We start from the raw sequence: 24716 nt of genomic DNA, 5'->3' as shown, positions 1-24716 counted from the left end.
ATTCCCCTCTTCCTGACAGCAATCTGCTTTTAGTTTTTGCAAAGCATGATGGTGTGCTAGACTGTTATTGAACTTGAACTTGAAGTTGTCCTGCCTATAGTAATACTCTGGTGCAGTCTCTTGCTATAAGTCTGGGCTGGACCATATGTCCCTTTGACCACAGAGACATTAACAAGCCAGTGCAAGATGTGATAATCTCTTCCACACTAGAGACTTGTCCCTTTGGAAAGCTGCTTCTTGGGATGTGATCACCATGTCAAGAAGGCCAAGCTAGTCACGAGGGAAGGGAGTGATGCCCAAGCAGTCCCCAGATATGGTACTCATCCCCACTGGGTACCAGGTGTGGGAGGGCAGCAGTCCCTCTCACAGCAGATGCCACATGGGGCGGAAATGAGCCACACTGAGCCAAATCGCATCACCACCAGCAAATAAATGATCACTGTTGTTTCAAGCCTCTAGGTTCAAGGACAGTTTAGAACATCAGGGATAATAACCTCATGGGTGGGACTTGTTTGGAGGACGCATGTCAGTGACCTAAGGGGTGGGGTGTGCTGCTGGCTTGGAGACTCACCAGATAAAGCCCTTCAGGATCAGCTGATAGACATGAGGGTCTAAAAACAGGAACCCCATCTCTGGGGGACTTCTCCCTGGGAACCCAATTCCCAGGTGCCTCCCCTATTGTTACTAGGAACCTTGCTTGGCTAACGATGACTATCTTCAACAGTGAAAAGTTGCCCAGGCTTGTGTTATAGGAAGTCCAGCAGTGGCAGCTTCTGGCCAGGTGGATGAAGCGGCTCAGTGAGGTCAAGAAGAACCCAGATTTGGCCCCAGCGTCTGAAATTCCACTGGTCCCAGATTTTCCGCCAGGAGCCCTCTTCACTGCGTCATCCTCACTCAACACAATAGGAGAGGAGGATGCTTCCCAGCTCCCCCAGAGGAGAAAAGAATTTCCCAGAAGGCTCCACACACCCGCGCCTCTCCTTGAAAGTCATTGGCCCAAAGTGAGTCACACGCCCATTTCTGAACCAATCAGTTTGTGTGCACTGGGAGAGAGATGAGAATTGCCCCGAGACCAATCAAACCCACTCTTGTATGGGGGCGGGGGTGCCTGATTCCTCTGAAGTCCACGGGCTCCGGGGGGGTGGTGGGGAGGAATTCTGTCTGGAAGTAATTGGGGTTCAGCTAGGGAGGTCATGCAAGGTAAGCTCCACCGTGAGACCCCTCCCACAGGACGTGATGGGGAAGCCAAGCAGCGCTCAGCTCCCACATCCTGTCCTGGGATTGTGAGGGAAGGGGTGTAGGTCTAGGAGGAAGATCTGGGGAGGGTTTGGGCTCTTGGGGCTTCTCTCCTCCCCCAGCTGGTCTTTCCAGCACCACACATCCACCCCCACCCCAACAGGAAGGGAGGCAACAAGAGGAGGAGAACATTCAGATGTGTGTTTTTATTATTGGCGCTCTCTCTGAGCGGAGGACGACTCTTCCCAGTCGTATTTAGGACTTCGAGCTCCTGCTTTTGCTCTTTTCTCCAAATTTCTCATCCAGTGCTTTCTGTAAGTTCATATTCATCGCGTTTTTCTGGTGCCACCGTCCTGCAGAGAGCAGGAAAGGAGCCATCCCAGATCACCCAGAGGACTTCTGGAGTGTCTGGTTCCCAGCGGTGACCCACGTCTCTCCCAGGCCCGGCCCAGAGCTCTACCCGCTGCTCTGGTTTCTCTCTGCACCTTGGGGCCAACACATTCAGCCTGGGTAGGGGAGCACCCACCTCCCACAGCCCAGCACCCCCACGTACCTAGATCGTCCGTCTTCCTGCCATGCCAGTGTTCTATGTCCCTCACTGATTTCTCAATCACCTCGGGGGTGTAGGAGGCCTTCATGAGGCTCTTCGTCTCCTCGGGGGCCCCTGTGGAACCCCATAAAGAAATCCCCAGAAGCCCCAAGTCAACGGAGGTCAGACACTCAAGGATTTATACCTGGATGTCAGTTTCCCCGAGGGATGGTGGCTTGTGGGAGGGCAGGGCTGTGGGGAGGCAGGCCTGGGTTCAAACACCAGCTCTGGCATTTGTAAACAGTGTGGCCTCAGGCAAGTATTTAACCTCTCAGAGCTTTGGTCTCTTCATCTATTCAAAGGAATAAAATTTTCTTGTAAGATTGGACGATTACGTGACTGGAAATTTGCTGGAGCATCTGGCCCAGAACAAATAATATGTTTTATTTTCAGAAAATTTATTTCTAGGGACACCTGGGTGGCTCAGTCAGTTAAGAGTCTGCCTTCAACTCAGGTCGTGATCTCAGGGTCCTGGGATCAAGCTCCGCGTTGGGTTCCCTGCTCAGTGGAAAACCTGCCTGCTCATGCTCTCTCGCTATCTCTGTCTCTCTCTCTCAATTAAATAAATAAAATCTTTTCTAAAAAAAGAAAATTTATTTCTATATTGCATTGTATGTTAACAAAAATTTAAATTCAAAAAAGAAAATGCATTTCTATGTGTACAGTTAAAATACAAACACAAAGAAATAAGTTATCAAGGTCAAGAGTCAGCAGAAATATCAGAGAACCAAATCCCAAAAAACAGTAAGGATTCAAATGATCAGTTACGGAATATAAGTGTATTTAGTGTTTGAAGTCACGAAAGAGAGAATAAAAGTATCAATAAAGACTAAGAAGTTACCCAGGGGCGCCTGGGTGGTTCAGTGGGTTAAGCCTCTGCCTTTGGCTCAGGTCATGGTCTCAGGGTCCTGCGATCGAGCCCTGCATCGGGCTCTCTGCTCAACATGGAGCCTGCTTCTCCCTCTCTCCCTCTGCCTGCCTCTCTGCCTACTTGTGATCTCTGTCAAATAAATAAATAAAATCTTAAAAAAGAAGAAGAGGAAGAAATTACCCAGAAAGAACAAATTAGTAAAAGCAAATGGGATTTCTGAAACAAAACCTATAATAATTGGAAAATAAGTTCAATGGATGATAAGAGGTCTGGGATTTACTTTGAAATAATGAGGGGTGGGCAGATGGGTGGATGGGAGAAAAGATACAATGAGACTGGTCATTGCTGAAGCTGGGTTACAAATGCAACATAATGGCCATTAAATTATTCTCTCTTCTTTTAAGTTTGAAAATTGGCATCAGAATGTTTAAAAGCAAATTTAGGGGACAAGGAAAATAGCAGATTAGGTGCAACTAAGAAAAAGGTGGTCAAATGGAAGATGTAGCTAAAGTAACTAGCTGGGGGTTGGGGGGGGACACCTGGGTGGCTGATTAAACATCCAGTTCTTGATCTCAGCTCAGGTCTTGATCTCAGGGTCATGAGTTCAAGGCCTTCACTGGGCTCCACACTAGGCATGGAGCCTGCTTAAGAAAAAAAAAGAAGAGATTAACCAAAATGCAGTACAGAGGAGGGAAAAAAATGCAGAAAATATGAAAACGCTAAGATGAAGTTCTGATACGTGTGTAAGTGGACTTCTGAAGGTGAGACGGGAGAAACCAGAGAGGCGGCATTTGAAACGATAAACACAGTGGGAATTTTTCCAGAATTGGTGTAATATATGAATTCTCAGATTCAAGAATCAGCTTCCCAATCAGCATATGTAAAAAGAATTCTTTAGCTAGGTACATCCAAGTAAAACTTAAAATACCAGAAACAATGAAATCTTTAAAGTGGCCATACCTTGATGTATATTTACATCAATACATATCTATATACAGAAATTATACATAATACACATGGGTTATAATTTATGGGGCAAAATAATGACGATGATCTCTAACCATCTTTGAAGATCTACTGTGCACCAAGCACATTCTCAGAGCCTGATAGAACTTGCTCATGGGAACTTCTCAACAACCCTAAGAAGTATGATTATTATCCCCCTCTTACTATTTGAAGTAATGGAAACACAGAAAGGTTGAGTTACTTGTCTAAAGTCACACAGCTGGTAAGTGAAAGATTGAGGGCCCAAAGCCAACCCTGTGTACCCAGAATCCACAGCTTAAATTACTTTGCTGCTGTAGAATTAAAATTCTGTAAAATAATAACATGTAAGCTGAAATGGTGGCAGAGAGAATAAAGCTGAAGCTTGTTAGTGTCCTCACATTATTCAGGAAAGCCTAAATATCTTGTTCAACTTTAGAATGTATTAGCTATGCGTGTAAAAGTGTCAAAGGTAACCACTAAAAATTAGAGAGATTAAAGACACAAATTGGAAAAAAAAAAAAGAAAGAGAAAAACTTCACTCAAATGCAAAACAAGGAAGGAGAAAAAAAAGCAGCACCAACAGAAAACACAAAATAAAGTCATAGAAGTAATTCCAAATGTATTGGGGGATTAGTGTAAATATAAATAGACTAATCCCCATTGATGAAAAGCACACGATCAGGCTACAGAAGATATTTTCTAAATATACAGTATGTAAAGCATACTTAAAACAAAAGGACACAGAGAAAGGATAAACATGGAAGCATAGAAAAAGATGTGCCAAGCCCATACTGACCAAAAGCACTCTGGTCACATTTTATTGATATCAGGCAAATAGACTGTAAGGCAAAGGCATTGCGAGATAAAAATATGAGATAAATAAAAACTACCATAATTCATTCAGGTGATGTAATAGTTCTGAACTTGCTACATTAGAATAATCTTATTATTAAATGTAAATGGCTTAAAATAGATAAAGCAAAATTGCCAGAGCTACAAGGAGAAATTGACAAAGCTGCTGTCATCGGGAAAGATCTAAAGATACATCTTTAGTATTAATAGATCAAGCAAAGAAAATTAACAAGGCCTTAGAAGAGGTGCATGGGAATACTTTTTTTTTTAATTATATTATTAGCCCCAGGGGTACATGTCTGTGAATCACCAGGTTTACACACTTCACAGCACTCACCATAACACATACTCTCCCCAATGTCCATAACCTCAGTGCATAGGAATACTTAACAAGCCTGCTCTATTGGACAAACACGGAACTCCAAATGCAAGAGATTATTTTCAAATACATATTGAATATCTACAAAAATTGTCTGCTGGGCTATAAAGCAAGTCTCTAGCAATTTCAAAGGAGAGAAGCCATGACAAGCCACTTTCACTAATGTAAACACCATACAGCTAGAAATCCACCATTTTAGAGCAATTTCCATTGTTTGGCATTTATGGCTTTAAATACTTAGATGACAGAGTGTTGAGTTAGAAATTTGAGGGGCACCTGCGTAGCTCAGTTGGTTAAACATTTGCCTTCGGCTCAGGTCCTGATGCCAGGGTCCTGGGATCATGCCCTGTGTTAGGCTCCCTACTTGGCAGGGAGTCTGCTTCTTCCTCTGTCCCTCCCCCTGCTTGTGCTTGCTCTCTCTCTCAAATAAAATCTTAAAAAGAAAGAAAGAAAGAAAGAAAGAAAGAAAGAAAGAAAGAAAGAAAGGAAGGAAGGAAGGAAGAAGGAAAGAAATTTAGACTGAGGGAGCACATGGCTGGCTCAGTCAGTAGAATGTACGACTCTTGATCTCTGGGTTGTGAGTTCAAGCCCCATGTTGGGTGTAGAGATTACTTAAAAATAAAATCTTTAGGGGCGCCTGGGTGGCTTGGTGGGTTAAGCCTCTGCCTTCGGCTCAGGTCGTGATCCCGGGGTCCTGGGATTGAGCCCCGCATTGGGCTCTCTGCTCAGCAGGGAGCCTGCTTCCCTTCCTCTCTCTCTGCCTTCCTCTTTCTCTGCCTGCCTCTCAGCCTACTTGTGATCTCTGTCAAATAAATAAATTAAATTAAATCTTTTTTAAAAAGGTGTTTATCCAAGGGAGTATTACTCAGCCATCAAAAAGGATGAAATGTTGCCATTTGCAATGACGTGGATGGACTTGGAGGGTAGTAGGCTAAGTGAAAGAAGTCAGAGAAAAACAAATACTATATGATTTCATTCATATGTGGAATGTAAGAACAAAACGGATGAATACAGGGGAAGGGAAGTAAAAATAAAGTAAGATGAAAATTGAGAGGAAGACAAACCATAAGCGATGCCTAACTCTAGGAAACAAACTGAGGGTTGCTGGAAGGAAGGGGGATGGTGATGGGGTAACCGAGTGATGAGCATTCAGGAGGGCACATGATGTGATGAGCGCTTGGTATTCTACACAACTGATGAATCACTAAATTTTACCCTTGAAACTAATACTATACTATATGTTAACTAACTAGAATTTGAATAAGGAAAGAAAAAAGAAAAGAAAAGGAACTTGGAGTGAAAGCCCAAGCATAACAGAGCTCAGAAAGCAAGCTGTGAAGCCCACTCCTCTAGATTTCTCCATGGAAATTCCAAGTAGGCTTCTAAAAATCTGATGAAGGATTCACCAGCATTGAGGTATGAGATGTTCTGATTTGGGAAACTGGCTAGAATATTTATGAGAGGACTTCTTTGGCTGAGTCATTGCTTCCCACCACTAAAGCCAAGATGAGACCCACCTCTTATGTTAAATCTAATTAGAGGCTCCACAGTAGGGTTACCTAGGAGCTTGATGTAGAGCCCAAGATTTTGGGTGGGTGCCAAGACGTGGAGCAAAAGGCACTGGCCCAAGATGGCAGGGCAGAGAGAATGCACAGGTCAGCCCTCCTTCTACAAAGTAAAAAGGTGTTCCAAAGCCCAGGTGTGGACTGGTGGAGAGAGGACCAGCCTGGAGCCATTTACATGAAAATCCTACCTTCAACTGATCTCCCTGCTACTAATCATGCCTACTGTGTTCTTCTGTCCAACCTCACAATATAACAGCCAGATGGATCCTTTGAAACGCATAAAATTCTACAATGGCTCCCAGGAAGAGCCAGTGTACCCAGCATGGTCATGGTCCCTCTGCCTGACCACCCTTCCCCAACAATCCATTGGCTGACCTGCTCCCTCTCCTATAGGTCTTCACTCAAATGTCACCTTCTCTGTGAGGTCCACCCAGATTGGTCTATTTAACATTGCTTAGGGGTTCATATGTAGGGGCTCCCACTATAAAGACAAGCAGAGGAACTGTTAGCAAAAGGCAGGTACTGCAGCAGGAGAAGTGCCCAAGGGACTGTGCTCAAGGGGCTATGAAATCTGACCTGAACCTAGCAGGTGGCAGGAGAGGGAGCTATTACTATTATGCTGTAAATAGCACACGTAGTTGGGGCGCCTGGGTGGCTCGGTCGGTTGAGCATCCAACTCTTGACTTTGGCTCAGGTCATGAGATCGAATCCCACTTGGGGCTCCAAGCTCAGTGGGGAGTCTGCTTGAGATTCTCTCCCTCGCTCTCCTTCTGCCCCTCCCTCCACTTGTGCATGCACGCTCTCAAAATAAGTAAATCTTAAAAAAAAATAAACTGCACACATAGATTATACATACTCTTCTACATGGATGATAGTTCTCACAATTTTTTAAAGATTTTTATTTATTTTAGAGAGAGAATGAGCACGACTAGGAGGAGAAGAAGGAGAGGGAGAGAAAATCTCAAGCAGACTCTGCACTGAGCGTGGAGCCTCACATGGGGCTTGATCTCATGACCCTGAGCTGATGACCTGAGCTGAAACCAAGAGCCAAAGGCTCAAGGGATTGCACTACCCAGGCACCCCAACAGTTTTCACAATTTAAAAAGAGAATGCATCTACACTTGTTTAAATTCAGGTTGATAAATTTGGTTTTATTAGAAAATTGGCTAATATAAATTTACCACATCAACAGATCAAAGGAAAAAAATCATTAAAATGTCATTTTTAAAAATACACCATTTGGGGGCACCTGGGTGGCTCAGTGGGTTAAGTCGCTGCCTTCGGCTCGGGTCGTGATCTCGGGGTCCTGGGATCGAGCCCCGCGTCGGGCTCTCTGCTCGGCGGGGAGCCTGCTTCCCTCTCTCTCTCTGCCTGCCTCTCTGTCTACTGTGATCTCTCTCTGTCAAATAAATAAATAAAATCTTAAAAAAAAAATACACCATTTGTAAGAAGCAGCAAAAGCAAAACAAAAAACAAAACAAACAAACAAAAACCACAAAAAACTAACACAGGAGTTTAAGACCACTGGAGAGTAGGGGGACCCTAAGCTTAGCTCCTCCCCCAACACAGCTCGATGGTCCCCCAATCATTCCGAGCACCGGAGAAGTCATTCCGAAGTCTGAGAACTGAAACTGCAAGTCTACAAGTAGAAAAGCGACCGCGCTTTGGGAGGAGGAGAGTTGACTGGGAGGAGACAAGCTGAAGACTGCCGTGGGCTAGGAGCCGGTCCCCCGATCCCCCAACGAGGCAACCACAAAGTATTATCAGTAGTGTAAGCCTCAGAGGTCAAAATCAGAACTTTGAGAAGTCCGCTACCGTGGGGGACGTGCCTGGCTTAAAGGGGCTCAGGCGGTGATGTGGGGCAGAGTCCCAGCAGTGACAGAGTGGTCTGGGGATCCCTGGGGTCACAGGAAGAATGAGCCTTGCCTAAGCGCTGTAATGATCCCAGGCACAGGAGCAGGAAGCCAGGGAGCAGCAGTCTAGGCTCTGCCCTTCTGCTCCACGTTGCCATAAAGTTGCAGCGCTGTGCAGTCCTGCAACGGCTTTCCTCGGATGGGTCAGCAAATGGCAAAGGCCCATGAGGACCGGCCCCCTGAGGACCATTGAGGGTCTGCTCTGCAGGAGTCCCTTCTGAAACCCATCTCTTGCCTGACATGAAACAGCTCAGACAGAAGCAGGATGAACACAGAGTTCTGATGGAAACTGGGGAGCCAAGAGTGATTGATCGCTCTTCGGTGAGGGCTCCGTGAAGGACGGGGGTGCATAGTTTCAGGTCGGGGACTACTGAGCTGGGGGACATATTCATCCCATCCCACCTTGAGGGCTCGAAGCCTTCAGGGAGCCAAACAGCGCCACCTGGTGAAAACTGGAACCGTTTACATTGAGCCCTGGGCTCCGGTGTCGCACTTCCTCCGAAACCAGCCTGAGAGTCCGCGGGCCCCTCCCCCAGACGACAAGCACAAACAACTCTGTTGGCACCAAGTCAACTGCTGATAGGCGGCTGCAAAGCTTCAGCTCTAGGGGAAAGAGGATCTAGCTGCCTTTTAATTTTTATTCTTTATTTTTTATTACTATTTTTTCATTTGCTTCCTTATTTTTTCAATTCCTTTTTAAATTTTATTATTTTTAAAAATTGTTAGTGATTTTATTTTATTTCTTTGGGATCTAGATTCTTTTAACAAGCAGACCAAAACACCTAGGATCTAGGGGTTTTTTTGCTTTTTTGTTTTGTTGTTTGTTTGTTTGTTTTTTCTCCTTTTCTTTTCTGGACAAAATGACAAGATGGAGAAATTAACTCCCTTGAAAAAAGAATAGGATGTAGTACTCATGGCCAGGGATTTAATGCAGATATAAGTAAGATGCCTGAACCAGAATTTAAAACAGTGATTATAAGGATATTAGTCAGGCTTGAAAAAATTGTAGAAGACACTGGAGAATCCCTACTGCAGAGATAAAGGAACTAAAATACAGTCAGGCTGAAATTAAAAATGCTATAACTGAGATGCATTTTATGGATACCATAAAAACGAGGATGGATGAAGCAGATGAATGGGTCAGACAAATGAGTCAGTGATATAGAAGATGAAATTATGGAAAATAATGAAGCTGAAAAGAAGAGGAAAAGAAAGGTAATGGACCACGAAGTCAGACTTAGGGAACTCAGTGACTTATTAAAACGTAATAACATTTATATCATAAGAGTTGCCGAAGATGGAGAGAGAGAAAAAGGGGCAGAAGGTTTATTCTAACAAATTAGAGTTGAAAACTTTCCTAATCAAGGGATGGACACAGATATTAAAATCCAAGAAGCACAGAGAACTCCCATTAAATTCAACAAAAGTTGACCACTGCCAAAGCATGTCATAATCAAATTCACAAAATACACATACAAGGGAGGAATCCTGAAAGCAGCTAGGGAAAAAAAAATTATTAACCTACAAGGAAAGACAGATCAAGTTCACAACAGATCTGTCCACAGAAACTTCTCAGGTCAGAAGACAGTGGTAGGATATATTCAAAGTGCTGAATGGGAAAGATATGCAGCCAAGAATTCTTTATCCAGCAAGGCTGTCGTTCGGAATAGAAGGAGAGAAAAAGAGCTTTTCAAACAAATAAAAACTAAAGGAGTTCGTGACCATTAAGCCACCCTGAAATTTTAAGAAATTTTAAGGGGGACTCTTTGAATGGAGAAAAAAAGACCAAAAGCAACAAAGACGAGAAAGGACCAGGGAACATCACCAAAAACACCAACCCAACAGGTAACACAATGGCACTAAATTCATATCTTTCAATAGTTGCTCTGAATGTAAATGGACTAAATGCTCCAATCAAAAGACACAGAGTATTAGAATGGGTCAAAAAAACAAGATCCATGTATATGCTGCCTACAAGGGACTCATTTAGGACCTAAAGAGACACCTGCAGATTGAAAGTGAATCTTCACTTCTCTAGAGAACCATCCATCATGCTAATGGACATCAAAAGAAAGCCAGAGTAGCCACACTTATATCAGACAAACTAGATTTTATTTTTTAAATTTATTTTAGAGAGAGAAAGCAAGTATATGTGGGAGGAAGGGAGAGAATCTTAAGCAGACTCCACAGTGAGTGTGTAGTCTGATGCAGGGGTTGATCTCACGACCCTGAGATCATGACTTGCACTGAAACAAAGAGTCAGACACTTAACCAACTGAGCCATCCAGGTCCCCACAAACTATATTTTAAAACAAAGACTGTAATAAGAGAAAAAATGGGCATTACATCATAGTTAATGGGTCTATCCATCAAGATGATGTAACAATTGTAAATATTTATGTCCCAAACTTGGGAGCATCCAAATATATAAATCAATTAATAATAAACATAAAGAAACTCATTGATAATCATGCAATAATAGTAGGGGACTTTAAGCCCCACTTACAACAGTGGACAGATCATCTAAGCAGAAAATCAACAAGGAAATTAACAAGGTATGACACACTGGACCAGATGGACTTAAAAGATATATTCAGAACATTTCATCCTAAAACAGCAGAGCACACATTCTTTTTGAGTGCACATGGAACATTCTCCAGAATAGATCTCATACTGGGTCACAAATCTGCCCTCAACAACTACAAAAAGATTGAGTTCATACTATGCATATTTTCAGACAATGCTATGAAACTTGAAGTCAACCACAAGAAAAAATTAAAATACATGGAGGTTAAAAAATATCCTACTAAAGAATGAATGTGTTAACTACGAAAGAAAAGAATAAAAAGAAAATACATGGAAGCACATGAAAATGAAAACATGACAGTCTGAAACCTTTGAGATGCAGCAAAGGAAGTCCTAAGAGGGTAGTATATTGTAATAGAGGCGTTCCTCAAGAAGAAAGAAATGTCTCAAAAAAAAAAAGAAAAGAAGAAGAAGAAGAGGAGGAGGAAGAAGAGGAAGGAGAAAGAAAAGTTTCTCAAATACACAACCTTACACCTAAGGGAACTAGAAAAGGAGCAGCAAATAAAACCTAAAATCAATAGAAGAGGGATTAGAGCAGAAATAAAGGGTATAGAAACAACAAAACAGTAGAACTGATCAATGAAACTAGAAGCTGGTTCTTTGAAAGACTTAATAAAATTGATAAACCCCTAGCCAGACTCATAAAAAATAAAAAATAAAAAGTACCCAAATACAAAATTATGAATGAAAGAGGAAAGATCACAACTGATGCCTCAGAAATACGAACAATTATAAGAGAATACTACGAGAAATTATATGTCAACAAACTGGGTAATCTGGAAAAAATGGATGAATTCTTAGAAACTTCCAAACTACCAAAACTGAAACAAGAAGCAGAAAATTTGAACAAACCTATACCAGCAAAGAAATTGAATCAGTAATGAAAAATCTCCCAACAAGCAAAAGTCCTGGGCCAGATAGCTTCCTAGGGGAATTCTGCCAGACATTTAAAGAAGAGTTCTTCTTCTCAAACTGTTCCAAAAAATAGAAATGGAAGGAAAACTTCCAAACTCTTCTACAAAGCCGGCATTATCTTGATTCCAAAACTAGACAGACTCCACTAAAAATAGAATTACAGCCTAATATCTTTGATGAACATGGCTGCAAAACTCTCAGTAAAATTCTAGCAAATCGAATTCAAAGGACGTTAAAATAATTATTCATGATGATCAAGTGGGATTTATTCCTGAGCTACAGGGTTGGTTCAATATTCACAAATCAATCAATGAGATACACCACATTAATAAGATAAAAAGGATAAGAAACATACGATCCTGTCAATAGGTGCAGAAAAAGCATTTGACAAAATACAGCATGCATTCTTGATAAAAACCCTCAACTACTCGGGGAACCTGGGTGTCTCAATGGGTTAAGCCTCTGCCTCAGCTCAGGTCATGATCTTAGGGTCCTGGGATCAAGCCCCACATCCGGCTCTCTGCTCAGCAGGGAGTCTGCTTCCCACCACCCCCAGTCTGCCTCTCTGCCTACTTGTGATCTCTGTCTGTCAAATAAATAAATATTTTTTTAAAAACACCCTCGACAACTCAACAAAGTAGGCATAGATGGAACATACCTCAACATCATAAAGGCCATATACAAAAGACCCAAAGTTTATATTATTCTCAATGGGAAAAAACTGAGAGCCTTTCCCCTGTAGTCAGGAACAAGACAGGATATCCATTCCCACCATTACCATTTAACCTAGTACTGGAAGTCTTAGCTTCAGCAATCAGACAACAAAAAGAAGTAGAAGACATCCAAATCAGCAAGGAAGAAGTCAAATTTTCACTATTTGTAGACAACATGATACTCTAGAAAAGTCAAAGGAGTCCCCCAAAAAATTGCTAGAGTTAGTTCAAGAATTCGGCAAAGTCACAGCATATAAAATCAATGTACTGACATCTGTTGCATTTCTATATACCAGTAATGAAGCAGCAGAAAAAGAAATCAAGGAATTGATCCCATTTGCAATTGCACCAAAAACAATAAGATACCTAGGAATAAACCTAACTAAAGAGGTAAAAGATCTGTACTCTGAAAACTACAAAACACTTATGAAATTGAAGAGGGCACAAAGAAAAGAAATGGAAAAGCATTCCATGCTCATGGATTGGAAGAACATTGTTAAAACATGTATTCTACCCAAAGCAATCTACATATTTAATGAAATCCCCATCAAAATACCACCAACATTTTTTTTCACAGAGCTAGACCAAACAATCTTAAAATTTACATGGAATGAAAAAAGACCTTGAATAGCTAAAACAATTCTGAAAAAGAAAAATAAAACTGGAAATATCACGATTCTGGACCTCTATTACAAAGCTGTAGTCATCAAGACAGTGTGGTACTGGCACAAAATCGAACACGTGAACCAATGGAACAGAATAAAGAACCCAGAAATGGTCCCCAAACGGTATGGCCAACTAACCTTCAAGAAAGCAGGAAAGAATGTCCAGTGGAAAAAAGATAGTCTCTTCAACAGATGGTGTTGGGAAACCTGGACAGCAACGTGCAGAAGAATGATACTGGACCACTCACTTACACTATACACAAAAATTAATTCTAAGTGGACGAAAGACCTAAATGTGAGACTGAAAACCATCAAAATCCTAGAGGAAAATTCAGGCAACAACCTCTTTGACCTCAGCTGTAGCAACCTCTTACCGACATCACCAGAGGCAATGGAAACAAAAGCAAAAATGAACTATTGGGACTTCCATCAAGATAAAAAGTTTTTGCACAATAGAGGAAATAATCAGCAAGACTATAAGCCAGCCTACAGAATGGGAGAAAATATTCCCAAACGAAATGTCCAGTAAAGGGTTAGTATCCTAAATCTATAAATAACTTATCAAACTCAACACCCCAAAACCAAATAACCCAGTTAAGAAATGGGCAGAAGACATGAATAGACACTTTCCTAAAGAAGACATCAGATGGTTAATAGATACATGAAAAGATGCTCAACATCGGTCAGCATCAGGGAAATCCAAGTCAAAACCACGATGGGATATCACCTTACTATGTCAGAGTGGCTAAAATTAACAATACAAGAGATACCAAGTGTTGGCAGGGATGTGTAGGCAGGGGAGCCCTCTTACACTGTTGGTGGGAATGCAAACTGGTGCAGCCACTCTGGAAAACAGTATGGAGGTTCCTCAAAAAACTAGTAATAGAACTAACCTACAACCTAACAAATGCACTACCAGGTATTTACCCAAAGAATGCAAAAAATACAGATTTGAAGGGGTACATGCACCTTGATGTTTATAGCAGCATAATCTATCAAGAGCCAGATTATGGGGGGAGCCCAAACGTCCATTGACTGATGAATGGATCAGGAAGATGTGGTGTATATATAAAGGAATATTACTCAGCCACCCAAAAAGAATGAAATCCTGCCATTTGCAGTGATGTGGATGGAGCTAGAGGGTATGATGCTAAGCAAAATAAGTCAGTCAGAGAAAGACCATGTAATTTCATGTAATTTCCATGTATGGAAACCATGTATGGATACCATGTAATTTCATTCATGTATGGAATTTAAGAAACAAGACAGATGAACACATGGGGAGCAGGGGGAAGGAGAGGGGAAACAAACAATAAGAGACTCTCAACGATAGAGAGTAAACTAAAGATTGGTGGAGGGAGGGCGTGGGGGATGAGTCAGATGGGTGATGGGTATTAACGAGGGTACTTGTTGTGATGAGCTGTTGTACTGGCTGGGGTATGTCAGTGACGATACACTGAATTCTACTCCTGACACCAATATTTCACTGTATGTTCACTAAAATTTAGACAAAAAATTAAAGAAAGAAACTAAACAAAGAAAAACTGCATAGTCCTTATAAGAAAAAAAAATGACAAAATGTAATTTACAGATACTGAAGGAAGATTTAAATTAATGGGTCTACCCATCATATTTGTGGATTGGAAAATTCCTTATCATAAAACCGATCATTGCCCCTCATTTGAGCTGTAGACTTCCAATTAAAATCTCTACAGGGTTTTTGTTTTGTTTGGTAGATATTGACAAGCAGTTCTAAAATCTCCATGGAAAAGGGGCGCCTGGGTGGCTCAGTCAGGTAAGTGTCAGCCTTCTTCTCAGATCATGATCTCTGGGTCCTTGGACCCAGCCCAGCATCCAGCAGGAAGTCTGCCTCTTTCTGTCTCTCTCTCTCTCTAATAAAGAAAAAATAAAAATAAAATCTGTATGGAAGAGTCAGAGACCTCAAACAGTCAAACATTCGCCAGTGGTGGTAGTGGACAGGTGGGTGGATATCTGTCCAACCAGGTACCAGATACCAGACCACCTCTCCTACTATTATGCACTAAAAGCATAATAGTCGGGCCAATGGGCAGAAAGGAGAGCCTGGAAACTGACCTCTGCGCACGTGGGAACTGGGTGAACACCAGTGATCCCACTGTGGGTCCCTAGGGGAAGGGCTGAAACTGCCCAGTAAAAAAGCTTCTGAGATCATCGGTAATCCACATAAAGGAGGAATTTTACAGGAATCCCTGCTTCTCACTGACAACAGAAATTGACTCCGGGTGGATTAAAGGCTTAAATGTGAAAAGCAAAACTAAATACTTCAAGAAGACTTTATAAAAGATGTTCTTCATGACTCAGTGTGGGATCGGATTTCTTCAACCCACTCTCCCTGGAACCTTCTCGCAGTGGAAAGAGCAACTCCATCCTCCCCGTCTTTCAGGTCAAAAACCTTGAAATCGACCTTAATTCCTCTCTCATACACCCCAAACCCATTTACTAGCGTATTCTGTCCTCCAGCTTACACAAATACCCAGAATCCTACTGCGCCATTACTTCCCTGGGCCGCCATATTGCCCGATGAGGCCTCCAGAGTTGTGCAGGGTCCCTCCCTGCTGCCTAGACAAGCCACCATCATCTCTCCCACCGGCATTTTTGCAGTCCACTCCTCACTGTTCTCCCCATTTCTACCCCAGTCCCCCCACAGCTTTACCCTACGGCTACTAGAATGGGTCTTTTCACCAACAGTGCCCTTCTCCCACTTGAGAGGCTCCCCTGGCTTCCCCACCCCGCCAAGGAAGGAGACTCTCTGCCACCTCCCCCACTGAGCCCATCTCCGGTCTGATTTCCTCTCTGGCTCAGTCACAGCCTGGATCAGCAAGGGCAAGGCTGAGGGGGTGAGTAGAAACAAGAGGGAGGCCAGGGTGAAGCCCAGCGACGCTAAGGCCGAATGCAGCCCGAATTCACGGTGCTTGTCAATGTCTCCGGTATCAGTGCTACTGTGGCCAATGCCACGCCCATCCATCAGGGCCAATTTAACAATGGGTTCTTCTAAGCAGGTGGGTGCAGGCCGGTTTGCGCTGGTTCCAGCACCACCCCGTGCCCAGCTGCCAAGGTTATCTCTCTCAGACTGGCAAAATGTGCACAGATGATTTTTAGATAATTCTTTTATGTTTGGGTAGATGTTACCGTACAAGGTTGTGCGCACCCTCGGGTGATAATTATTACAGAGGCCAGTGGAAGGCAGGAACCCTGAGGTCCGGAACAAAAGACAATCTGAGCTGTCCTCTCTCTCCCTTTCCAGCACCTCCCCTTCTCCAGGCTCAAAGAAAAAGCCAGAAAGGCTTCCCGTGGCTGTCTGGTTCCTTGGGTGACAGGGATCTGAGCCCGGTGAGGAGGTCTGCCAGGCCCTGGGGTTATGGGAGAGGGCCTAGTGGGATGGAAGGAAGAAAGAAGGGGACCAGAAGAAAGTCATGTTTGGCAATGAGGAGAGACTTGAACGTGGGGGCCGAGAGAAGTCCCTGGGAGCCGGCTGTGGACCTCCAACTGAGCCAGCCAGTAAACCACTTCGGGAACAGGGTCATTGCTGGGGAGGTGACCCGAAGCCGAGGAAAAACTCTGGGGCTTCGGAGGCAGGAGAAAACCGGATTTGAGCTCTAATAAACTTCCTGGTACCTAGAGGTCTTGAGCAAACTGTTTCCAATGAGCCCGTGAAATGGAGCTAATAGCCCCGAAGAAACAGGATGACGGCTGACCCTCAGGAAACACTGTACACTGACGTCTGAAGCTCCAACCCTCCCTTCTCCCCAGGCCGTGCCAGCACGGCTCCGGGAAGGTGAAACAATGGCCTGCTGGCTGCTTGTTTCAAACCCCAAGCCAAGTGCCCTCAAGTGGCATTTCAGAGTCCTGTCAATGACCCAGCGAGGGCCACAGTTACTGTCCCCATGGTGCCAGGAAGGTGACTGAGGCCCTGAGAGGTGAAGGATCCTGCCCGAGGCCACACCCAGGAAGCAGGAGAGCTGAACTTTGAACCTAGGAAGACTGATACCGTGACTGGGACCAGAGGCGCCCAGGTCAGGGGTGCCCGGGGCCTCCCTCAGGCCGACTAGGACACCAGAGGTGCCTGGGGAGTGAGGAGCCATCTGCCAGCTGGGATCGATCATCTGCACAGTGGGAACGGATTTGCCCAGCGCCTGGACATTCCCGGCACAAGGCACAGGGCCCAGAGAGTGCCCTTGGTGGCCACACAATGAGTGTTCCCTGTCACCAGGAATGTGTCCTGGGTCTCAGACCCCATAGGGGTCTAGGAACGTGTGGTTTGGGGACCGCAGGTGCTGACAGCACCCACTCTCCCCCTTTGGCCTGACCTTGAAACAGGTTTGATCGCATGTTGTAGCCCAGGTCATAGTAGTCTGAGAAGATGGAGGTCATTTCCACGGGACTCTGGGTCCTGCTGGGCCATGAGTTTGCCCTCTGCTGGCCCTCAAAGACCTCACTGATGGCCCTTCGAGCCTGCACAGCCAACCAGGGAGAAGAGACAAGGGATAGAGAAACAGGATCAGCCCCCTATCTCCCCTCCAACTCCTCCTCCCTCTCACTCACCCTCACCACCCCCTACCCCACCCCTACCTGCAGCCTTGAGCCAGGCCCAGGGCTGGGGAGCTGGGAGAGCTGAAGACCCTCCACCCCTCACACCACCCCATCTCCCACACGGGCGCTGAGGAGGATAACCATCATAGAACCTCCTCCCTGCTTTGAGCGCCTACTGTATACCTATCAGAAGAGGTCTTCATAAGGTAATATTATCCCTCCCATTTTATAAATGAGGAAGCTGGGCCTTGGGGCAGGATGCACGTGTGGCCATAGCTGGTGAACCGCAGAGCCCCGCTTGCCTCTAGAACAGAGTCACCCCCCAAGTCATCTCTGGGCTCCTGAGATTTCACTGGGGCCTACTCCTTCCTGTACCAACGAGGGACCTGGGAGGCTCAGAGTGACTGAGCCCAGGCCTAGGAGCCAGGAAACCAGGGTTCAAGTCCCAGCTCTACGATAACGCAACGGCTAACGTTGGGCAAGTCTCTGGGCCTCTCTGGGCCTCAGTTTCCCTACTTGTAAAATGGGGATGAGGGCAGAACTGGATGGTCTTTGAAGTAGCTTCCTGCTCTGAGAGTCACTGGCTCAGGGACACCTGTGATGTGTCAAAGCTAGATAGAAAAAACAAATATCGGGGCACCTGGGTGGCTCATTCATTAAGCATCTGCCTTCGACTCAGGTCATGATCCCCAGGTCCTGGGATGGAGCCCTGCATCGGGCTCTCTGCTCAGCAGGAAGCCTGCTTCTCCCTCTCCCACTCCCCCTGCTTGTGTTTCTCTCTCGCTGTGTCTGTCTCTGTCAAATCAATAAATAAAATTTTTAAAAATAAAATAAAATAAAGAAAAAACAGATCTCTCGATTCAAGCCCAGGACAGCACAGGCCAGAGAGAGAAATTACAGCTGCCAAAGCTGAGACGGCAGGGGGAGATTGTGACCACAGAGGCAGGCTCAAACTTGGATAAGATCTTCCAAGTAGGACAGGACATTCAGGATGGTGGCCTCCCAAATTAGCAGGCGGGTGTGGTCACCACACCTTAAGATGACAAAGTCGAGGGGGACCCTCCCCACAGCCTTTGTGATCCTGGAAATTCCACTTGCTCGGGGTGACCCCAAGCTGATCACGTCCCCTCTCTGAACCTCTGTTGTACCGTATGTTCAAAAAGAAGCTCTATCTCGGACCTGGCCTAGTGTAAAACATAGTCACTGTGGGTTGAGACGATGATTTGACAGAATGTCTCAAAATGCCAGAGCAGGAAGACCTCCTAGCATTCGACCAGAAATAGGAATTTCTATCTCAACTTTCAGGTGATCAGTAGTAACTCTGTGGAATCACGCATCTGGTGGGGGGAAAGATGCTAGCATCGACTAGTGATGTCTGCCCTGCACACAGTCTTGGGAAGCTGGGATATGCATGCCATCAATTTGTCAGCCTGATCTAGTCCAAAGGCCTCATATACATAGAGAGAGACAAGATCCCAGAGAGGGGAAGTGAATTACCCAAAGTCGTCCAGCATCCAGGGGGCAGAGCCAGGATTCAAACCCAAGTCTTCTGATCCCCATTCAGCAGCATCTCCTTTAGGAGACTTGCTCAAGTAAAAAGCATCTAGTCCAACAGCAGACTTATAACTGGAAAGTCAGTAAGGGCCAGGCACCCAGAATATGTTGGCCCAGCTTGGATCCTTATCCCATAGAACTGGATGTGTTTAATTCACTGAACCCCTCTAAGTCTTGGGCTCCTCATCCACAGGACGGTGTTAATAATACCTTCCTCATGGGGAAGATCAAACGAATCATTTTCTGTGAAGACTTGCTCTGCCTGGCACCTAGCAAGGGCATAGTCAATGCTCCTCTCTAATGATACTATGGTAGAGCTCTGTGCTCAAGAGCAGGCTCCTTGGCAGGGGCGGGGAGGAGTCCCTGTAAGTCTCAATGTATAACCTTCCTTCTGCTCCCAGCCCCTGTGCCAGCACAGATACCTGCTCCTCTGAGACAAGGTCATCCACCACGTTGCTCCCAAACTTGTGACGAATGTTGTCAGGAATGATGCTGCTTCTCGGGCCCTGGGCTCCTGTGTTGGGGCCTTCCTTCAGCCCCTGGTTCGGCTGAGCCCCCTCTCGGAAGGAAGCCCTGCTCTCCCTCGAGGAGGGTCTATAGCCTCCCCTCCTTGGGGACCCACGCTGTGGGTCCATCCCCGAGGATAGGCGGTTGCTGCTGATGACCGATGGGGGTGGAGTCCGGACCTCCTCCGGGTGGACCTGCCTTAGGGGGCTGCCTTCCCGGTGCAGGGTCTGCTGTGGGGAGACTGGGGCCTGGTACTTGAACTTGGAGGTATCCAAAGGGCTGGGGGCAGCTCTCCAGGGTTCCGTGTCCTGCTGGTCTTCCTTGCTCTTCAGATGGGCCCTGGGCAAAGTGGTTGTACCTGAACAGGGGCAGAGAGGGAGGGAGGCAGACAGACAAGTGCACAATGCGGGGTGGGAAGGGAGACAGTGATGGGGGTGGGGAGGAGAAAGAGATAGCCCCAGAGCCCCAGAGCAGCAAAAGAAGGTGAGGGAAAGAAGGGACCCCACGAGAAACTGCTTTCTCTGCTCCTTTTGCTGCCTCTACTCTTGCTAGAACCTGGACCCCCATCCCTCCCCCCACTCCCCTGCCCCACACGCAGATTGGCCTTACAGAACAGACAGTGCATGTCGCCCTCGTAAAGGTCAAGGATTTAATGATTTTTTTTTTTTTTTGGAGTCTTCCAACACAATAGATAGTATGTAAGGAGTGATGTGAGCATTTTTCAAGACCACCGACTCACCAAGACCCCTGGCTCCAGGTGTAAATGACTTAGGGGGAAACCTAAACATGCATCTTTGTTCCTGGATGCCTGAGACAGGCACTGGACCACCGTCCTCAGTACAAACCCCAAGCCCTGTGCAGAGACAGGACTCACTCTCCTTTCTGAGTCTTCCAGACACTCCATATCTGCGCACTCTCTTTCTGTCTTCAGTAAACTCTGCTCTCACTTCCTCTTGGCTTGCACTTGACTTCTATACTGTGCAAAGCCAAAGACCCTCTTGGCTGGTCCTGGAGGAACCCCTCTGGGTCCTCGGACCCAGCCAGTCTGCATCAGAGAGACGGGGACAGAGAGAAGTCACAGGATCCAGAAGCACAGGTGAGAAATCAGGAGAGACAGAGGAACAAGATAGTTCAGTCTGCCAAGCCCGCAGCAGACGGGATCATCCCACATTGTTTTAGACAATAGGAGTGGCAACCTTGAGGTCTAGCTGTGTGACCTTGATGTCTCTGAGCCTTAGTGGACCTAGCTCCACTGATTCATTCCCTTCCCTACTTTGAACGCCCCAGCCACCCACTGAAGGAAACCACAGCCATGGGAGCTGGCAGACGGGCATCTTGGCTTTTGGCCAAGTCATGGAGCAGGATGGCCAGGTCTTTCTCTGCCTTCAGAGCTGCCGCCCAGCCCCCACTTCCCTCTGCTTCTGTCACTATTCAGGTGGTGTCGCCCCAGCCACTTTCCCGCTCTCACACCTCCACAGGTCTCCCCTTCTGGCCCCGACTCCCAGCCCCAGAGGGCCCTTGCTCCCAACCTGCCGACCTCCTCCCTCTCTTCACCCAACCCTGGCTCCCAACAAACTGGCTGTTCCCTTCTCCCCACCCGTGTGGCCACCTCCCATGTCTGCCCAGGCTGGTTCTGCTACCTGAGGGCACACCCTTCCTTCTCCATGAGCCAAAATCCTACCCTCTTCAGCTCCTTCTAATGCCATCTTGTCAGGAAGTCCTCCCTGACTCCACCCCACGCTGGCCTGGCCGAGGACTCCACGCCCCTCTCACAATCCTGGGCTTTCCCTTTCTCCGTCCCTGTGGGCTACAGACCTCCTCATGTCCCTTCCAGGAGGGGAGGTGGCGGGTGGCAGTCTCACTGAGACGGGTCCATGGGTGAGTGGATCCTGGATCCCCCTCAGCGCCCACCAAACAGTCCTGTGCGTTGGAGCTGCAGGTGGAATCCGTCTGCCAGCTGGGGAGCGGGGGGGTGGCCATTGCGGGGGGCGGACCCAGAGGAACACGGCCTCGACAGGGTAAGACGCCATTTCTTTTCATGATCACACCTCTGACATCAGGCGGCATCTGACAGTGGGTGACCCTTTGTCTAACCCGACAGGTTTTCTCTCTGTGGTGACTAAATCCCATAAGTAACAATGTATCTGACAACCAGCCTCGGGAGACTCAATTTACGTAACACGATACTTGTGATCATACCCAGGGCAGGGGGGGGGGGCAGTGTATAAATTTTTCCTTGGTTATTCTTTCTGGTATTTTCTGTGCGGAATACAGAAGAGGAGCCCTTCCTCTGCCCCCATCCCCTACTCCCACCCCCCACACAGCCTTGGCCTCACCCCCTGCTTCTCTATCTTCAAACCCAGGCAACAGCTCTAAACACGTTTGGTGAGCTGCCCTCCAAAATGTTCTCGATGGTTCCTCCAGGCCTCTTGGAAGGGTTTGTGGTTTTGCTTTGCTTTTGTTTCTAGATGAGATTGGATTCTATGGATTGCTTTGTAACTTGCTGTTAAAAAGCGTCCCACTGAGGTGCCCTGGCGGCTCATTCGGTTGGGCATCTGCCTTCGGCTCGGGTCATAATCCCGGGGTCCTGGGATGGAGTCCCTGTCGGGCTCCCTGCTCAGCGGGGAGGCTGCTTCTCTGCCCTTCCCCTGGCTTGTGCTCTCATTCTCTCTTTCTCTTTTGCAAATAAATAAATAAAATCTTAAAAACAAACAAAAAAACAAAAGTCCCACTGGGCCTTGGGGATTGACCTGTTGCAGCAGACACAGACCTGGACCCGACTTCCCTTTCAAACGGGCAGCTGCTGAGCATTCTGATTGCCCCAGGCTGCCTTTTCAGAATAGTCTGCTGGAAAGCAGCAGGTCTTGCTGGCCTTTGGAGGTTTTAGTTCCCTCTCACCAGACCCTGCACTGCCGTCACCAAGTGGTGGTGGGGATCTGCAGAAAACCCTTCCCAGGGGCGCTGGAGACAGAGAAAGCTGATATCCAAGCCTGCCTGCCTCCTCCTTTCCTTCCCTCCTCACTCTCCCCCACCAGGGAAATCAGATGCCCTTCCATTCTTCCTCCTTTGTCATCGACACAAAAGGCAGAGGGAAAATCCTGTTCAGCTGACCAAAAAGCCTCCCGTCCTTCCAGTCCTGGTGCTGCCCCAGCAAGCAGGCAGCCAAGCAAACAGGAGCCTCTGGGCACACCCGAGGCTTCCAGGATGGGGAGGGTAGAGAGGGGGCAGGCATGAAACACGCTTGACACACTCAGCATCCGCCAGCTCCGCCATGGTCCCTCCACCTGCTTCTGGAGGCCTTGCAGCCCAGCACAGTAAGGGGTTCCCCCGGGTGTAACAGGATGTGAGGCTCAGGACTCCAGCAGGAGCGCTCCGGGTTTTCCCCAGGCCATGCTCCCGACTGCCTCATCCATGAGCACGTTATAGCAGAATTCCCTGCTCCCCCTGCCCACCCTGCGGGGTGATGAGTGTTTCACTGGCCAGGTCCTGGCTTCGAAGGCTGATACTGACCCAATTCACGCACTGAGGGAGCACCTACGTCCGGTGCTGTGCCCAGCACGGGGGACATGAAAGGGAATCAAAGGGCCAACCCCTGTCCTCTTGGAGCTCAGGGTTTGTTGAATGAATGAGTGTGGCCTGGTGGTCCAGGAGCCTCACTGCAGCTCTGCCCCATCCCTTCTGCAGGAAAAAGGGCAAAGCGACTCTAGCTTCACTTGCTAGTGTGAGGTTCAAATGGTCCGTGGTCAGTTTTCCCGGCTTGGCCCTTAATCAGAATCCCCCCCGCCAAATCCCCCCCGCCAAATCCCCCACCCATTACATGTGCAGGTCCGTGTGCCCCTCCTGGCGCCTGCATCCGAACCTCCTTGGGAGAGGCTGGGATCCAAGGGTTTAACAAGCCTGGGTCCTTGGGTTGTTGGAGACAGCTTCCAGCAGCCATTTCCCCCTAGTCTCACTGGATAGCCACTCACTGTGGGGTCTCTGTCAGAGCTGACCTGACCCAGTCACCCCTGCATTGAAAGCAGAATCCCCACCTCGGGGATCAGGCCCAGCTGCCTCTCCTGCCTTCTGGCCATATTCCCTAGGCTGCACCAAAGCACCAGACTTCTCACTTTCAGTCTTTTGCCCACACTGTTCCCTGTGCCCAGAACACTCCCTTCATCCCTCCTTGGGCCACACCACTCCCTGGATGGGCCGGGCTCACTCAGGACCGACATGCACCTTCTACCCCCCACCCCCGGAAGCCAGCTCCGGCCCCCGCCGGGTTCTCCCTCACCCCTGCCCTCTGAGTGCACACTTCCCCTCTGAGTCCCACAGAGGGACACAGCACTGGGGCCACAGTCCCCAGCTGGATGGGGTGGGGGGTGGGCAGCAATATTCCCCTCCCTTGATTTCTGTCTTCAAATAGAATGAAGAGGAAGTCAGGGCCCTGCAGTGGGTCTAGAGGCCCAGGCGAGACTGAGGGAGGAGGAGAAGTGCCTGTTCCCTGCTGCCCACATGGCACCCTTCCAGAAGCTCTGGTCCCTGGTCAGCCTGTCCTACCTGCTCGGTGGCCCAGCTCCATTGACTCTTGCTCTGGGATAGGTAATTCCAAGCTTAGCCCTGTAGACAAAGAAACACATTTGGTCATCTCAGATGACACACAGTCTACAGGGAGGCTTGTGACCATCTGTCCAGCCCCTGACCAGAGGGCCCTCCAAGCTGTTTCCAGTCCTCTCTGGTACTCAGTAAGCCCCCCTGCCGCCATGCCCCATCCTCCCTGGCCTGCCTTCTGGACCCCTGCAGACTCTGCACTCTTGGAAAAGCCCAGGTCGCTTT

General features: G+C 47.0%; 1 protein-coding gene across 1 annotated transcript; it reads right to left on the bottom strand.

Moving 5' to 3' along the window:
* Positions 1-1491: 1491 nt before the first annotated feature.
* TEX33 (testis expressed 33) lies at positions 1492-24462 on the bottom strand. Its single transcript, XM_044228005.1, has 5 exons — positions 24441-24462; positions 19817-20259; positions 17618-17762; positions 1790-1900; positions 1492-1589 (listed from the first exon to the last, which is right to left on the bottom strand). Exons 1-5 carry the CDS (start codon positions 24460-24462, stop codon positions 1492-1494), a joined length of 819 nt encoding a protein of 272 aa, XP_044083940.1.
* Between the last annotated feature and the right edge of the window lie 254 nt (positions 24463-24716).

The sequence above is a fragment of the Neovison vison genome, chromosome 12 (assembly GCF_020171115.1).
Source record: "Neovison vison isolate M4711 chromosome 12, ASM_NN_V1, whole genome shotgun sequence".
Taxonomy (NCBI): Eukaryota; Metazoa; Chordata; class Mammalia; order Carnivora; family Mustelidae; genus Neogale; species Neogale vison.
This window is presented reverse-complemented; position numbering and strand designations above follow the sequence as displayed.

Excerpts from the sequence above, each read along its gene's own strand:
- TEX33 (XM_044228005.1), bottom strand. The coding sequence starts at position 24,462 with ATGGAGCTGGGCCACCGAGCAG. Across the intron at positions 20,260-24,440 it reads GGAGCTGGGCCACCGAGCAG|GTACAACCACTTTGCCCAGG; the intron begins GTAGGACAGGCT and ends GCCCCTGTTCAG. Across the intron at positions 17,763-19,816 it reads ACCTTGTCTCAGAGGAGCAG|GCTCGAAGGGCCATCAGTGA; the intron begins GTATCTGTGCTG and ends TTGGCTGTGCAG.